A 17,943-nucleotide genomic window follows, 5' to 3' on the forward strand; every position below is an offset into this window, starting at 1 on the left:
GGCCTCGCTGCGCGGGGGGACTTCCGCATTCACACCACTGTATCCCGACGACAAGCCGTGTGGCCAACCCCACCCCCCACCCCCGTGAGGTTCTGCCGCTGGCCAGGACCCCCTCAGATAAGTGGCAGGGGCCGGATTCAAATAGTCTGTACCCCCCAGAGTCTGAGGGAGCGTGTTCCACGGGGGTTCGACTGATACTTTCTTTTTCAAGGGGATGAACAATCAGTACGTCCGCCGGGAAGTCTTCTGCGGAAACACCTGCCACGAGCTCAAGCGTTTCTGGGAACAGGAGATCGGCAAACAGACCTACTACCGACAGTCGGAGGAATATCGCCTGGGAAAAAGCGCCCTGAGAAAGTACGTGGCTCGTTTCTCGTTTGTCTATTTTTTTTTTTTTTTTTTTTTTTTACTGTTCATTCGATTTTAAGAATAGACATTTATTTATTTACTTTTGAGAGAGAAAAGAGCATGAGCACGGCAGGGGCAGAGAGAGGGGAAGACAGAGGAGTATCTGAAGCGGGCTCTGCGCCGTCAGCCCAGAGCCCGTCGCGGGGCTCAAACTCACGGACCGTGAGATCATGACCCGAGCCAAAGGCAGATGCTTAACCGTCTGAGCCACCCAGACGCCACTAAAAACAAAATAGACTTTACTCTTTAGGGCAGTTTTAGGTTCACAGCAAAACTGAGCGGAAGATAGAATTCCCATATCCCCGGCCTCCCAGGCACAACCTCCCCGCTGTCAGCATCCCCGCCATGAACACACATGGGCGAAGCATTACTGCCCTTGTTTGTCTGTTTTTTTTAAAGCAAAATTTATTTCCCCAGAAGAATGCCAGATGGGCATCTTAGAGAACATCATTATTTTAATTTTCCCGGCGTATGCTCCTGCCATCACCTATACTGACGGGCAGCAATTTTTTATGTTTGCTTTTCTTTTTTTTTTTTTAATGTTTATTTGTTTTCGAGAGAGAGAGAGAGAGAGAGCGCGAGAGTTGGGGAGGGGCAGAGAGAGGGAGACAGAGGATCCGAAGCAGGTTCTGCGCTGACAGCAGAGAGCCTGATGCGGGGCTCGAACCCACGAACCATGAGATCATGACCTGAGCCAAAGTCGGACGCCCAATCTACTGAGCCATCCAGGCGCCCTTGGGCAGTAATTTTTAAAATTCTTCTACATTAACAAATGTACCCTTTGATCCGTATCTTTAGAAATGGAAAAATCTCCCCTCTGGCACCATTTCTAGTGCATGGGGGTCACCCTAAATTTGGGGAGCAGGTCAGCAGATGAGCCCGTGAGAAGCAATCAAGCAAAGGAGACTGTGACCGATTCCCAGGGCTCGTCTGGGTGAAGACATGGGACACCCTGCGAGGTTCTCTGAGGGGGGCTGATGGGCGGTCACCCCTCTGCCGGGCATCCCTGTGGCAGCCAAACCAGTCCACCCAGGGCAGAGCGGCGACTCCCTTGAGCAGACCGGGGCCGCCATGGCTGTGGGGACTGCGGCGGGTCACCACCCGCACGCGCCACCTCCACTTCGGAGCCAGTGAGGGGACAGGCCCATCTGGGTCCTCCGTCCCCATGGAACAGCTCAGCCGCCATCTGTTTGCAGAGGGCACAGCTTGTGTATGGCCGGGGGGATCGGCCCGACGGCGGGGCTTGTGACTCCACGCTGCCAGTGCGTGCTTGCTGGGCCAACGACACGCACCAGTCTGTGCGACTTAGACTCCCTGTTGCCTTCCAAGCGCCCTCCTGAGTCCCAAGGGGAACCCAGCCTCTTGCACGTACGGAGAGCTGCTGGGCCGCATTCCTGGCCACGGGCAAGGGGAAGCGGGCTGTCCTCACTGTTGGAGCACCGTGTTAGGGTGTCTCCTCCGGGGATTGTCTGAGAAGCCGAGGTGGGCGGTCAGTCATTTCTGTGGTCCCTGCCACCTTCCTTCCCCAGGCCAGGCCACTCAGCACGCCGTGCACGCATGTGCCCCCCGCTCCCGCCCTAGGGAGCGTGCAGAAGGCGTCAGGTGCAATGGAACTGCCTAAGGAAGATGCAGAAACTGAGGTGCACGCCGAGGGATGAGCAAACCGGCTCCAGTCTGTTAAAGCGTGACAGGGGCGCCTGGGTGGCTCAGTCGGTGAAGCGGCCGACTTCGGCTCAGGTCATGATCTCGCGGTCCGTGGGTTCGAGCCCCGCGTCGGGCTCTGTGCCGACAGCTCGGCGCCTGGAGCCTGCTTCGGATTCTGTGTCTCCCCCTCTCTCGGCCCCTCTCCCTGCTCACGCTGTTTCTCAAAAGAGGAATAAGTGTCAAAAAATTAAAACATGACAATGTATATGCACAGTGTCCGTCTATGCAACTTGACGGAAGACCGCAGGGGGACGCTTTCTGGCTGGTGGGACGGCGAGACTCGAATTTGTTCATCCTTCTCCTCCTCTTCCCATTTGAACCCGGTGGCCTCCTCCAGAGGGTCTCTGCTCTTACCCGCTAATCCGTCTTGTCCCGGCACAAAATGGAGGAGATGGCCCAGTTCATTAGGCTGTTCCGAGCCTGGAACAGGATAATGTCAGTTCCTTCTCCCCCGCCCAACCCCCAACCCCCCCCCCCCGCCCCCGCACGTGGCCACTTAGTCCAGGATTAAATACAGCAGAGACCAGACGCCAGAGGAACGGCCCCAGCCCCTGTGGTCTCTGGGTGAGCCCGCAGATCTCCCCGTGCCTTCATTTTCTCCTTACGACTTTTCCCACGGACACTAGGAGGAGAGGGCTGTTGGAGAGTCCCCGCCTTTCACCAGCGGGGAGCGGTCGGTTGGTAGTGTTGTTCAGAGTTCCACAGCCCTACTGATGTCTTGCCTCTGGTTCTGAAATGTGGGTATTGAAATCCAGCTGTCGTTGCAGATCTGTCTCTATCTCCTAACAGCTCTGTCGCATTTCGTTTCGTGTATTTTGAAGCTCTGTTTTCATACAAATGTTTAAGATCGTTACGTCCTCTTGATAAATTGACCCCCTTGTTGCCAAACGACCCTCTTTCTCTTTGGTAATGTTCTTGGCTGTGAAATCTACCTCGTCTGATATTACACTCCAGCTTTCTTTGATTAGGGTTAAGAGAGAATATTTTCCCATCCTTTTGATTTTAACCTATTGCCACCTTCATATTAAAGGTGACTTTCCTGAGCGCCTGGGTGGCTCAGTCAGTTCTTGATTTTGGCTCAGGTCATGAGCCCAGGGTTGTGGGATCGACCCCCAAGTAAGGCTCTGCACGGAACATGGAGCCTGCTTGGGATTCTCTCTCTCCCCCTCTCTCTGCCCCTCTCCCACTTGCTCTCACTCTCTCTCTCTCTCTCTCTCAAAATAAAATAAAATAATAAAATAAAACAAAAAGCGATTTTCCCGTAGGCGGCCTCTATTTCAATATCATTTTTTATTCAACTCAACATCTTTTCATTTTAATCAGCGGTTTACATCTTTAATGTTAATGCGCATGATTGGGTTTAAATCTGCCGGCTTGCGATTTGTCTCCTGTTCGCTCATCTGTGCTGTTTTTCCTTTATCTCTTTTCTGCCTTCTTTTGGGTTAACTAAATGGTATTTTATGATTTCATTTTATCTCCTCTGTCGGCTTTTTAACGCCATCTGTTTGTGTTCTTTTCAGGGTCGCTTTAGGGCCTCCATCACCGTGTGCCTTTGGGGGCCACCTGGTCTCCCGTAGGGAGGGTGTGGGAGCCTTACGGTGGCCCGGCCCCCCGCTCCCCCTCCAACGGTGCAAAGTAAAGTTTCTCTTCCACACACGTCATAAACCCCACGTGACGTCATTGACAGGTTTGCTTTCAGACACTATCTTCTTTTTTTTTTTCAATTTTTTTCTTTAAAGTTTATTTTTGAGAGAGAGACAGAGACAAGAGCGCGAGCAGGGGAGGGCCAGAGAGAGAGCGAGACACAGAATCCGAAGCAGCTCTAGGCTCTGAGCTGTCAGCACAGAGCCCGATGTGGGGCTCGAACTCACGAACCGTGAGATCTTGACCTGAGCCAAAGTCGGACGCTCAACCGACTGAGTCACCCAGGCGCCCTAAGGAGATTTAAGTAGTGAGACAAAATTAGTAATATGCACCCACGCGATCGCCCTTCACTGAATTGCGCAGATCCCGACTTCCATTTCGGGCCATTCTCCCTCTGCTTGACGGGTTTCCTTTAACATGTCATGTGGGGACAGGCTGCTGGTGCGAGTTCCTCCCGCTCTTGCATGGCTGAAGACACCTTTACTTCACCTCTGTGTTTGAAAGATAGCTCTGCCGAGTGAACAATTCTAGACTGACAGGTTCCCCCCTCCACAACTCTAAAGACGTTGCAGCCCCAAAGGGAAAGTTTGAAGGGTTAAGATTAGAAGAGACTGAACAGAAGTGAGAGCTAAAGATATACCTACAAAATATAAAATATGCATATATTTAAATTTGCAAGTGCTCCGCATACCTTTTAAAACCTGAATGCACACACAGACACCTTCAGGGGGGCAACAAAAGGGGGGGGGAAGGAAGCATCCCTGAGCCAACAGCCGTGGAAATGGCTGCTCTGTTTGCGTGTTTGGTGTCTATTTTCAGGCTCAGAGAAGGATGGAGGCAGAGACTGGAAGCAAAGCTGAGACTTCAGAACAGCCCAGATGAGACCAAAAAGCGGGCAAACGTTGGCCGGGAGCATCTCGCTTCGCTGACCCAAGAGGATTCAAAGCACTGAGGTCACTGCGCCAGGAGAAGTCCATGCAAATGCCCGAGTCCCTGAGCTATGCCACACAGATGTCACACTGCCCCCGACCCGTGACAGATCTACCCGAGCGTCCTCCCGGGTGCCAACTGGGAATTATCAGCCAAGTCGGTCCCCTCCACGTGGGGGCCGGCATATTATCCCAAGTGTCCCTAAAGATGAGGTTATTTAATACCAGAGTTCCATGCAGCATGCTTCATTTCCGTATCGTTACCTTCCGATTTTGACATCTACGTATTTTAAATTCTAAGCCCACGCGGGGTGCTGATCTTCCTGGTCACACTTTATAAACATCGCCCAGCAGTGCTGTTCCACATCTCTCCCAGAAACAGTTTCATGTGATCCTTTCCCTTGTTTTCTCTTTATGAGACACGTACCCATCTGCAAGAATAGCAATATTGTGAATAGTCGTAAAGATAAGGTTTGCCCAGAGATTGATCTGAGGCTATTTCTCCTGCATGTGAATTTAATTGGCCTCCTGAACCATTCGATCAGATCAGGATAACTGGAATAAAACTTGGTTGCCCGGCCACCACGGATGTGCACGCCCTGTGTTTCATTGCTTTATTTTATTTATTATCATCTTTTGATATTTCGTTGTTAAGTGATCTCTACACCCAACGTGGGCCACAAACTCACAACCCCAAGATCAAGAGTCACACACTCTTCCAAATGAGCCAGCCGGACGCCCCTCATGGCTTTGTTTTACGTCCCACACACTGGCACTGGTTACCTCTCTGGCTGAGGTATATCTGGCCACCCAACAAAGTGTTTGCTGTATACATTCTGGACTTTGAAATGGCACAGTCACTCCCCGGCAGAATCTCAGGTCTCCGGTATAGCGTTGCTGCTTCCAGAAGTGCAGACTGAAACTGGGCCTTGGCAACAGTTTCCGGCCAGCACAAGGGCTCCGAGAGACCATGTTGTAAAGTATCTGAAAGCTGGAGGCACAGTGTTACCGTGCCACACCGAGGGCAAGGTAGGGACAATTCTGAACAGAGCAGATATGGTGCTTCTGTCCTCTAAGGGCCCTCATGTGCCAGAGAGTGCTTCCATCCACATCCCCAGGGAGCCCAGAAGGCTCATCCTGGCAATGGGAGCCACCTGAAGTTAAGAAGTGCTGGGAGAGGGGCGCCTCGGTTAAGCTTCCGACTTCAACTCAGGTCATGATCTCATGTTCCGTGAGCTCGAGCCCCGCGTCGGGCTCTGGGCTGACGGCTCGGAGCCTGGAGCCTGCTTCGGGCTCTGTGTCTCCCTCTCTCTCTACCCCTCCCCCGTTCATGCTCTGTCTCTCTCTGTCTCAAAAATAAATAAACTTAAAAAAAAATTTTTTTTTTTAAAAAGAAGTGCTGGGGGAACATTTGCCCAGGTCCCTTACCCACATGATCCAGAAAACAGGGCTCAGAGCCCTTCCTCCCTCTACGGTGTCTCATTCAACATGGGATTCAATTCAACGAATAAACTACGAATTCCAGCTGGGTTTATGTGAGAACACGGTGATGAAAGAGGAATTTTCACTGGGTAGGAGGAAAACAGGAACTACACAGAGGGAAAAAGAGAAGTCAGGGCTCGCAGGCGAGAGGCTCTGGGAGCAAAGCCCTGTTTTCATGAACTGCGGTGGGGCTAAATGCAGGGGAGTGAGGCAGGAAATACAGGTGAAGGTTCTTTCCATGACTCCTCTCCCACGCGTCAGGCACTGTGCTGGACAACCAGAACACCGCAGAGAAACCCAGAAGCGCTGGCCCGGAGGCTACAGGCTGAGCAAGATGGCAGAAAAGTCAAGGTCATGGAGTGCAGGGGACTTTCGCACTGAGAGCCACAGCAGGCAAAGGTGCCCAGTCCCTAGGCGACCCGTTCTTCTGGTGTAGGGAGGACCTTTTTTCTTTTTTTAAAGTTTATATATTTATTTTGAAAGAGAGAGAGAGCAAGTGGGGGAGAGGCAGAATCTCAAGCAGGCTCCACACTGTCAGTGCAGAGCCGGACACAGGGCTTGAACTCACGAACTGCAAGATTGAGCCCTGAGCCAAAATCGAGAGTTGGCCACTTAACGGACTAAGCCACGCAAGTGCCCCAAGGGGAGGCTTCTTAAGAACAGGCTAGTTAAGGGGCGTCTGGGTGGCTCAGTCCGTTAAGTGTCCGACTTCGACTCAGGTCATGATCTCGCGGTTCGTGAGTTCGAGCCCCGCGTCAGGCTCTGGGCTGACAGCTCGGAGCCTGGAGCCCGTTTCGAATTCTGTGTCTCCCTCCGCCCCTCTCCTGCTCAAACTCTATGTCTCTCTCAAAAAAATAAACATTAAAAAAAATGTAAAAAAAAAAAAAACTAGTTAAGTAAACACGACCCGGGTGAAGGTGAGGTTCGGGCTGGTGGGTCCTGACAGCAGAGCTAGGCTAGGAGCGAGGAGAAAGGGTAGCGGGAGCTGAGTTCACAGAAGTCAGCACCCGGCCTTGCTGGCTGGGAAACCTGGAGCTTTTCCCGAGGGTGTCGGCAGGCGAGTGCCACAACACCTCGGTTTTGGAGGGTGTCCCCGCACCGGAAGGTGGGGAGACAGGGAGGGGAAGCCACCAGGAACTTCTGCAGATACTTCTGCAGATACCTTCTGAGAAGCGAGAAGGTCTACACCAAGGGAGAGAAGCAGGAATGCCATCTTGTCACGGTGCCGGAGGCGAGCCCATCATCTCAGGGCCAGCGTTGTTTCTTGCCTTGCGGACTGCCACCTTGTCACTGTGTCCTCACATGGGCAGGGGATGAAGGGGAACGTTCTCTGGGGCCTTTTTAATGAGGACAGCAATCCCATCACCGGGGCCTCACCCTCCTGACCTCACCCAAATCTCATCACCTCCCAAAGGCCCCATCTCCCAATATCAGCACATGAGGGGTTAGGGCTTCAACACATGAATTTGGGGGTGGGGGTGGGGAGAGGAGAGGCCACAAATCCATGGCAGAACGGGATGCTTTAAATCAGAGCATCAAGTCCTGGACACATCCCATTTATAAAACTGACCGGGATCAACACAGCAAAAGCTTTGAGAGCTCAGCTTTGGTGTGGAATCCTGCCCGGGTTTCAGACGGGCCTGTGGGTAACACACAAGCAGCCGCCCACAAGAGCATAGCAAAGGCTTTGAAAAGTAATTGACATTTAAAACATAGCCCACAAAAGGGGGCCAGGACATGCGTTCCTAATATAAACAGACAGACTGCCTGCTAAAATAGATACGTAAAAAGGAGGGAGACTCATAACCTTGTCCTCCAAATGCCCAGGATACCATCCAAAATCACTCATAACAAGAGCCAAGGAAATCTCATACTCAAATGAGAAAGGATAATCCGCAAATACCAGTACGGGGACAACACAGATGTTGGAATTATCTGACGAGGATTTTGAAGCAGTTATATAAATGCTCCAACAAGCAATTACAAGCTCTCTTTAAGCAAATGGGAAAAGTAAAAACATCTCAGCAAAGACATGAAAAAGACAAAGAAGAACCAACTGGAAATTTTAGAAGTCAAAGATACAATAACTAAAGTCAGCAAACGACAAAAATAACACTGGCTGAGCGTAAAAGCAGAGTGGAAAATACAGAGGAAAGGATCAGCGAGCGTGCAGATAGCTAATAAAGTTATCTAATTTGAACAAGAAGAAAATCATTTTCTTTTTTTTTTCTTTTTAAGTGATCTCTATGCCCAACATGGGGCTCGAACTCACCACTCTGACATCAAGAGTTGCATGCCCTACCAACTGACTGAGCCAGCGAGGTGCCCCAATAATTTTCATTCTTTTTTTAAATTTATTTAATGTTTATTTATTTTTGAGACAAGGAGAGAGAGTGAATGGGGGAGGGGCAGAGAGAGAGAGAGAGGGATAGAGGATCCAAAGCAGGCTCATGGTGACAGCAGAAAGCCCAATGCAGTGCTCGAACTCACGAACCGTGAGATCATGACCTGAGCCAAAGTCAGACACTAACCGACTGAGCCACTCAGGTGCCCCCCCTCCAATAATTGTCTTTTTAAAAAAAGGAACGTAGTCTTAGGACCTGTGGGACAATAACAAAAGATCTAAACTTTGTGTCACTGGAGTTCCAAAAGGAGAGGATGTCTGCCTTCACCACTTCTATTCAACATAGTGCCACATCTAGCCAGAGCAATTAGGCAAGAAAAAGAAATAAAAGACTTAATCTCTGTTCACAGATGACATGACCTCATATATAGATAACCTTAAAGATTCCACAAACACTTAAAGATTCCACAAACACACAAAAGAAACTGTTAGAACTACTAATAAAGGAAATCAGAAAAGTTGCAGGATACAAAATCAACATGCAGGGGCGCCTGGGTGGCTCAGTCAGTTAAGCATTCGACTCTTGATTTTGGCTCAGGTCATGATCTCACGGTTCTGCCAGCAGAGAGCCTGCTTGGGATTCTCTCTCTCTCTTTCTCTCTCTCTCTCTCAAAATAAATAAATAAACATTAACAAAATCAACAAGCAAAAATCAGTTACGTTTCTAGTACACCAACAATGAGCTGTCTAAAAAAGATTATGAAAACAATTCCATTTGCAATGGCATCAAAAAGAATAAAATAATTAAAAACTAGCTTAACCACAGAGGCAAAAGACTGAAAACTACAAAATACTGCTGGAAGAAAGTAAAGAAGACACAAATTAATGGAGAGACATTCTGTGTTCATGGGCTGGAAGACTTGGTATTGTTAAGATGTTAGTACCACCCAAACCAAACTACAGATTCCGTGCAATCCTATAAAAAATCCCAATGGTATTTTTTTATAGAAATAGAAAAATCCATCCTAAAATTCATATGGCATCTCAAAGAATTTCAAATAACCAAAACAATCTTGAAAAAGAAGAATAAAGTTGGAAGACTCATGCTTCCTGATTTCAAAACTTTTTACAAAGCAAAAATAATCAAAAAAGTGTGATGCTGGCATAAAGACAGACATATAGGCCAAAGGAATAGGATAGAGAGCCCAGAAATAAGCTCCCACAGATGTAGTCAAATGATTTTTGACAAGAGCGCCAAGACCATTCAATGGGGAAAAGGACAGTTTTTTCAACAAATGATGCCGGGAGACCTGGATCTCCTCACACAAAAGAATGAAGTTGGACCCTTACCTCACACCACATACAAAAATTAACTTGAGGTGCCTGGGTGGCTCAGTTGGCTAAGCATCCAACTCTTGGTTTCAGCTCAGGTCACGATCTCACGGTTTGAAAGTTTGCGCCCCACATCGGGCTCTGCACTGACAGTGCAGAGCCTGCTTGGGATTCTCTCTCCCCCCACCTCTGTCCTGTGCTCACTCTCTCTCTCTCTCTCAAAGTAAATAAACTTAAAAAAATTAACTCAAAATGGATCAAAGACCTAAATGTAAGGGCTGAACCTATAAAACTCTTAGAGGAAACATAGGGGGGAAGCTTTATGACATTGGATTTGGCAATGATTTCTTAGATATTACTGTAAAAGCACAGACAACAGAACACAACAAATTTGCCCTACAACAAATTTTAAAACTTTTTTTACATCCAAGGACACAATCAACAGAGTGAAAGGCAACCCATGAATATGGGAGAAAACATTTGCAAATCATACATGTGATAAAGGGTTAGTATCCAGAATATACAAACAACTCCTATAATTCAACAACAAAAAATAAACAACGCAGTTCAAAACTGGGCAATGGATGAGAATAGGCGTATTCAAGTGGAAATTCAATAGCAGTCTCCAAAGAAGATACACAAATGGTCAATAAGTACATGTAAAAATGCTCAACGTCACCAATCATTAGGGAAGTGCAAAATAAAACCGCAAATGAGATACCACTTCACACTCATAGGATGGCCACTATACCCCAAAAAGAAAAAAGAAAACAAAACAAAACAGGAAATAAAATGTGTCCGTGCCGATGTGGCAATTGAAACACTTGTGCACTGTCAGAGGGGATGTAAAAGGGGGTATGATGTTGCTATGGAAAACAGTATGGTGGTTCTTCAAAAGAATTAAATATAGAATTGTTATAGGATCCAGCAATCCCACCTCTGCCTATATGCCCAAAAGAATCGAAAACAGGATCTCGAAGAGATCTCTGTATACCCACATTCCTAGCAGCGTTATTCCCAAGAGCCGAAAGGTGGAGTCAACTCAAATGTCCATCAACGAATGAATGAATTAAGCAAAACGTGGCGCATCCATACAATGGAATATTGTCCAGCCTTAAAAAGGAAGGAGTATCAGACACCTGCTACAGCATGAATAAGCCTATAGGACGTTATGCTGAGTAAAATAAGCGAATCACAAAGGGACAAGTACTGGATGATTTCTATCAGGCCCGCATGCAATGGAGAAGGAGCAGTTTCTGAAATAAAAAGTGGGAAGTGTACTGAGTATAAAATAATGACAATCCCCACAGATCCGAGGGGACTGCGACCAAATGGCCAGCACCCACAGGACCTCAGCAGACCTCCCTACTGGGGCCCGGTCTCACTCCCACCCTCATCGTCCTGAGCAGACTCTGCCCAGGACTAAACTCATGGGCTGCGTGGCCCCCACAGCAGCCATGTTTGAACCACCCAGCTCGGACCTGACTTGGGTTCAGAACAGAGCATAGGACACACTCAGCAGACATTTCCCCAGACGGTGGAATGCGACCAAGAAAGAATCTATTCTCTTCCGGGCACCTGACCCTGTTGGTTCATGGAAATCTAACAGCTCTAGGGACCACCGCTGTGAGTGGAAAAGTGGAAAGCAGAGAAGTCTAATTGCTAGGAAACAGGAGGGAAGGAGATGCCTGGAGAAAAGGCACAGGGAGGGGAAACAGTACCTTCCAGGCTTCTGGGCAGCTTTCCCCTCCGGTGCTTTCCAGGAGTCCGGCTGCTTTCTGGCCTCGGGTTCCATGAGGTACTGCTGAGTTCATGGGATGAATTCCTTTCTTGTAAGCTACCTGAAGTTGATTTCTCTTACAAAATCACAAATAATATAGATTAATGGGGATTTCAGGGTGTTGATCAGGAAGGAAGGCTGTTCTTTGTTGTTGTTGTTTTTTAATGTTTATTTACTTTTGAGAGAGAGAGAGAGAGAGAGAGAGAGCAAGTGGGGAGGAATGGGGAGGCGGGGGACACAGAATCCAAAACAGGCTCCAGGCTTTGAGCTGTCAGCACAGAGCCTGACGATGCAGGGCTTGAACTCACAAGTGGTGAGATCATGACCTGAGCTGAAGTTGACACTCAACCAACTGAGCCACCCAGGCGCCCCTGCAATGGTCAAGGCTTTAGGTTCTTTAGAAGCAGGGCCTCCCACATCCCCTGTGACATCAGCCGGAACACGAGGCCCCAGGCTTGGGACAATGGTCTAGAACACCAAGTTACAGCTTAAGGGGAAAACATCGGTCTGAGACATCTGGTACGAGGGGATATTCCTGGGAGGAGACCACCCAGAGTCTGCTCTTCTTGAGGACTAAATTCCGTAGACATACTCCTCCTAGTTCCATCTCAAGGGAACCAAATAAGCTGGGCTCTCCAGAGCAATCCCAACTTCAAATGTGTTACCGATATCCGACCCTGTGTCAACATTTTTGGTGAAGAAATATGGTCACCATAAATCTATCCCAAGAGGCTTCCAAAGGTTTTTCAAAGACATCTCTCTCAGGGCGCCTGGGTGGCTCAGTCGGTTAAGCATCCAATTTCAGTTCAGGTCACAATCTCGAGGTTTGTGAGTTTGAGCCCTGTGTTGGGCTCTGTGCTGACAGCTCAGAGCCTGGAGCCTGTTTCAAATTCTGTGTCTCCCTCTCTCTGCCCCTCCCCCTCTCTCAAAAATAAATATTAAAAAAAAATTTTTTTTTAAAAGACATCTCTCTCAAGTACATAGTACTGCTTACCCCCCAGAGAAAGGACCTGGTGATCAGAAGATTCTGGATGGCAGGTATTTCACAAGGACCAGGGAGCTAGTGCTGCTGTTAGTTTTGAAGCCAGAAAGCACCTTCTGTATTGGGCTAACTTTTTATATAATATAAGTACACAGGAAAAGAATGTACCCTGCATATTGCTAGCTGGGTGACCTTAGTCATCTAAGGTCTGAGCGTCAGTTTCCTTATCTTCAGATACAGTTCCTCGTGAGTCAAGTACAGTACCTGACACGTGCTACGTTAAGCTAGGCAATGACAGTGAGAGGGTAAACAACTGAACAGATCACGAAGCTTCCATGGATGATAATGTTCAGAGTTACCAAAGGCCTTCCAGTGAGCGCACTTGAAGGTTGCCCCTACATTAGGCTTTTAAAATCAAAGCATTTTTTTCTTCTAAGAAGGTTTTTCCAGAAAGCTTCTCCACCCCCCGCCCCCAACTTCCACCAACCCCCAATCTCATTCTCTCTGTAACAGGTGCCCCACCTGCCCAGATACTCACGCCAAAACCCAATCACCCCCACTCCCTCCCTTCTCTTAGCCCTCCCCTCTCTCGACTACTCACAAATCCGCAGAAGTACCTTCCAAATGTCAATTCTCCCTCCTAAAGTTTACAAGGTTTAGAATCGAGCCACTACACCCTTGAACAAGGGTGACAGTAATTTTAAAGCAGTTGAAATGTATCATTTTTATGCCGCTTAATTTATCGAAGAAGCTCAGAGTCCCCTGTCCTCACGTTCTCCGGGCAGTTGCCGCCTCATTTCCGTGAGCCCCTCAGGAGAGATGCAAAGGACTGGCCTGATGGGTCATAGACAGTCACTCAACAAACTTTGTGGAAATAGTGTTTTCAAAATGGAGTGTTTGCTGTTTGTGGGTTCAAGCCCCATGTCAGGCTCTGTGCTGACAGCTCGGAGCCTGGAGCCTGCTTCGGATTCTGTGTCTCCCTCTCTCTCTGCCCCTCTCCCACTCATGCTCTCTCTCTCTCTATCTCTCAAAAATAAACATTACAAAAATAAAATGAAATGAAGTGAAATGAAATGAAATGAAATAAAATAAAATAAAATAAAATAAAATAAAATAAAATGGAGAGGAATATGGAGGAAGAATCCTATTCCCAAGTCACTGCTCAGTCTAGAACATTACCTCCTCAGGACACTGTTTAGAAACTATAAAAATGGATATCTCAGAGCCTGTCTGTTTGGATGTCTGTCTGGTCTTCTAAATGGGGGATGGAGACTTGGCACAAGTCTTGGCCGCTTCCATGCTGGTCTCCAGTGCAACGTGTGTGACCCATCAGAGAGAACGATGAACTCATGGCCAAGGGTATGATGAGTGTGGAAATAGGAGTTTTGGATTTGGAGACCCCATTCCCATGGGGAGGGTTTTATTTGAGGTGTGCTGACGAGTGAACCTGTTTGTAAAAGTCCTGTTTCTGAGTATCAAAAAGAGATGTCTAGAGGCGCCTGGGTGGCTCAGTCAGTTAAACGTTCGACTTCGGCTCGGGTCATGATCTGACAGTTCATGAGTTCGAGCCCCGCGTCGGGCTCTGTGCTGACAGCTCAGAGCCTGGAGCCTGCTTCAGTTTCTGTGTCTTCCTCTCTCTCTGCCTCTCCCCTGCTCGTGTTCTGTCTGTCTCTCTCTCTCTCTCTCTCTCTCAAAAATAAATAAACATTTAAAAATATTTTAAAAAAAGGAGATATCTATCTTTTGAAATACCCAAGAATTGCTGATCTTGGGGGCTGTCTCCTCTTCTCAGGCTGAATCTGTACTGAAGAGATTTTTATTGATTGGTATGTTTTGCTTACAAACGTTTTAGATGCTTTTTTTGTAAGGCGCATAAATCCAAGCAGCATGAAATTGCTCTCATAGGACTGATACATAAAGTAAAATGTTCACGTCCACTTGTACGGATGTAACCTGTCATTTTTAAGGCTCTGCTGGAATTCTCTTCCAGAAAAAAAAACACATTTTTTTTTATGTTTATTTATGTACTTGAGAGAGAGAGAGAGCAAGCATGAGCAAGGAAGGGGCAGAGAGAAAGAGAAAGAAAGAATCCCAAGCAGGGCCCACACTGTGAATGCAGAGCCTAACTCGGGGCTTGAACCCATGAACTGTGAGGTCATGACCTGAGCTGAAATCAAGAGTCGGACGCTTAACTGACTGAGCCACCCAGGCGCCCCTAAAAAAACATGCTTCTTTGGAACCTGGTTTAGTTCCTGGAAAATAACTGATGTATAACACAGGATTCCTTTGTTCAAGGTCAAAAAAGAGCCTTAGAAGATGTCTCACCCCTTGAAGCCCATCGGCTTCGTTCTGTCCCATTGGCGTGGTGTCTTCTCTGAGGTCTGAACAGTCCTAATTGTCGCTCTTTGGGAAACTTGACTCCCTGGAGGTGAGCAGACACGGTCTCCTCTCTCTGATGTAGGAAAGGGCCACCAGGTTAAAGCACCTGCTGGGCTGGAGGCCAGCTCTGGGAGAACTTGAGAAATGCAGTGGGAGAAGACCTTGAAGGGAGGGTCCAGCTACATGGTCTGGCTATGGGGAAGGGCAGATAAAGTTAGCGTGGGGCCGGGAGGGGCCGGGACCCACCTCAGCGGGGCTCAGAGCCTGAAAAGGGAAGGCAGAAACTTGGGCTGCCTTGGCATCCGGTACAGCCCTAGGGTCTGGAACAACACTCACAATATGTTATGAGACACAAAACTTATCCGGCGGATGAATGAATGGAGCGTTTGCCTATAGCACAAGCACCCTGCTTTCGGAGAAACTCCTAAATATAATACCCCATTCAAAGCGGGGCTGATGTCACTCGAGGCTTACTTCCTCCTGCTCTGAGCAGACTGCTAGCTCAGTTTGTCTGAGGTAGTCAGCATCAAACGGGCTAACGTTAGTTGCTAAGCCTCAGAGGCTTCCCCCTTTTACAAGACCACTTCCTGACCAGGAAGCTTTCAGTGTTTCATAATTGTCCAAATGTTTCCACTTGGAAACGCCTCTAAAGTAAAGGGCGTTACAAGGGTGTGATGTTTCTGGAAACTTCCCACAACCTTCCCACCTCCAGGTGTTCAGCAGCTCCTCTGCCTGTAGTTAACAAATAAACGTGACGGGACATTTATACCTTGAGAGGCTTCAGTGATGGGTCGTCCATGCCCCATCTTCATGACAGCGACCTCATTCAGATCCTACCATCCCCAGAGTCTGTACAGAACTCGAGACAAGAAGAAGGAAAGATAGTGAAGGCGGCAGAGGAGAGAACGAAACTGAGGAAGGTAAAACCCACAGAGGAGAAAGCTGGCTTCGTTTTCTGGAAAGACTCTCACACAGGAGTTAGAAGAATCCATTCTTGACCCGATTCATCTGACGGACCGGGGCTAGCCAGATTCATTTAGTTTGATTAGTACAACATGCAACTCTGCCAGCTGTGAACAGGACTTCAAGCCTCAGGATGAAGCCATGTCATCCAGGGTCCTGGACGCAACCAGCGGAACGAATCCCATCAACCGTCAGGGATTTCTACCTAAGAAAGCAGGCGGCTCTCTCCTGAAGTTTCTGTATTGACTGTTCTTGGCCTGAGGGTATTAATCCGGGCTTGGCAGAATCCCGTAGCAACTGCAGACGCCGTCTTAGCCTGCAAGGAAGAAGGCCAGGGAGATTCCACCATCCAGACCAACCCGGCCAGTGAGCTGAGGCTGCCCTGAATGTCTTCGAGAGGAAGTATCACTGATCACTAGTTGATCAGCTTGTCCCTGATCAACTAAAATCAGGGACAAATGTCATATCGTCCCATCAGGACTCAAACCCAGATCAAGACCACCATCTCCCAAAGAAAGCGGCTTTCCTGGTTTATCAAGACCCCACGGGGATGGCTCTGGCCCCCACAGATCTATGCTTCTCTGTCCCCCTGGCTGCGGTCCTTGTGGTCTCTGTAAAGGACCAAGACTTTCCCTTGATCAAGGCCAACGACCAACTCTCAGCTACATCCTGCTCACCTCCCTTTTCCTGTGTTTCCCCTGTTCCTTATTCTTCACTGCCCTCCCAACAAAAGCACCTGCACACTTCATCTGCCCTGGATGCAGCAAGGGCTCTCTCTGTCACTGTCTTCTACAGTGTCCAGGGATATCTAGGCTCTGTGGCCCCGGGGAGCACCTCTGGGGCTCTCCTGGCCAGGAGTCTGCCTGACCCCGTCAATGAAGCCAAGTTCAAGCATGCCGGTGCCCCGCAATGTCTGGGTCACCTCCCTCCTCGTCCATCACAGCACCAAGGGGAAGGTCAACGGGGCCATGGAGATCCTTTCTGTCTTGGCCTCCAGCGCAGAGCTACTAGGCTGCCTCTTTGCCCCCGAGGGCTTCCTTATTATTTTCTTCCCAGCTCTGGTAAGAACACCCTGCAAGAGGTCCCAGGGAGGATGATCACCTGTTACACGAACAGAGAATTTCGCATAGAAGTGGTAACCAGGGTGTGTGTTTTCTATTGCTGCTATAGCAAGTTTAGTGGCTAAAAACAACACACATTCATCATCTTTCAGTTCCGAAGGTTAGAAATCTGACACAGAGGTCATTGGGCTGTGCTCCTTTCTGGAAGCTCTATAGGGCTGAACCCATTTCTTTGCCTCTTGTAGCCTCTACAGGTTTTCGGTCCCGCCCCCTATCTCTCAGGCCACTCCCCCTCGCCACATCTCCCTCTAATTTTCTTCTGTTTCCCACTGCCGCTTTTAAGGACCCTTGTGATGAAGATGGGGCCCACCCAGATAACCCAGGATAGTCTCCCCATCGCAAGTCCTTAACGTAATCACGTCTACAGAGTCCCTTGTGCCATGTAAGGCGACTTATTCAAGGCCCTGGGGATTAGGTCATGGATATCTTTAGGGGACAATTATTCTGCCCACCACACCCAGCAACTGAAGCACTGAAAAGGCAAAACAAGAGTTCTCCAACAATTACAGAAAGCCGCCCCTCTCCCTAGGGCTGGAGGAGGAAAGGAAAGAGGCTAAAAATATTCAAACTTGGAAGCCTGGGAGAGGGGCAGCAACCCAGAACTCTGACAAAGGGGTGCATCTCAGCTGGCGGCGGAGTTCGTAAGGGGGCTCGGCAAACTGGTTCTGTAAGTGCTGGGAAACCCCCAGCTGCACACACCGCCCCCTCCCCGGGCAAAGGCAACGGTACCAACCTAGAGGCCAAACACCCAGTTCTGCTTCCTGCGTTGCTCTATACAATTGCCTCCCTTTTATCCTCATTGATGATCGACTTCCATGTACGTAGGGATATGAAGCTTCCCTTCTTAATAAATTCCAGTGTTTAAAAAGAAGCAT

The 17,943-nt window shown here is 48.6% G+C and overlaps 1 protein-coding gene across 1 annotated transcript; it reads left to right on the forward strand.

Annotated features, from left to right (window-relative positions):
• The first annotated feature begins 214 nt into the window (after positions 1 to 214).
• FAM240A (family with sequence similarity 240 member A) lies at positions 215 to 4,825 on the forward strand. Its single transcript, XM_015540468.2, has 2 exons — positions 215 to 357; positions 4,576 to 4,825. The coding sequence occupies exons 1-2, from the start codon at positions 215 to 217 to the stop codon at positions 4,706 to 4,708; spliced, it is 276 nt and encodes a 91-aa protein (XP_015395954.1). The 3' UTR covers positions 4,709 to 4,825.
• Positions 4,826 to 17,943: the final 13,118 nt, after the last annotated feature.

The sequence above is a fragment of the Panthera tigris genome, chromosome A2 (assembly GCF_018350195.1).
Source record: "Panthera tigris isolate Pti1 chromosome A2, P.tigris_Pti1_mat1.1, whole genome shotgun sequence".
Lineage (NCBI taxonomy): Eukaryota > Metazoa > Chordata > Mammalia > Carnivora > Felidae > Panthera > Panthera tigris.

What these genes read in the sequence shown, in the direction of transcription:
- FAM240A (XM_015540468.2), top strand. Translation starts at nt 215, where the DNA reads ATGAACAATCAGTACGTCCGCCGGGAAGTCTTCTGCGGAAACACCTGC. An exon ending in GGAAAAAGCGCCCTGAGAAA is followed by an intron (nt 358 to 4,575) that starts GTACGTGGCTCG and finishes GTCTATTTTCAG; the next exon opens with GCTCAGAGAAGGATGGAGGC.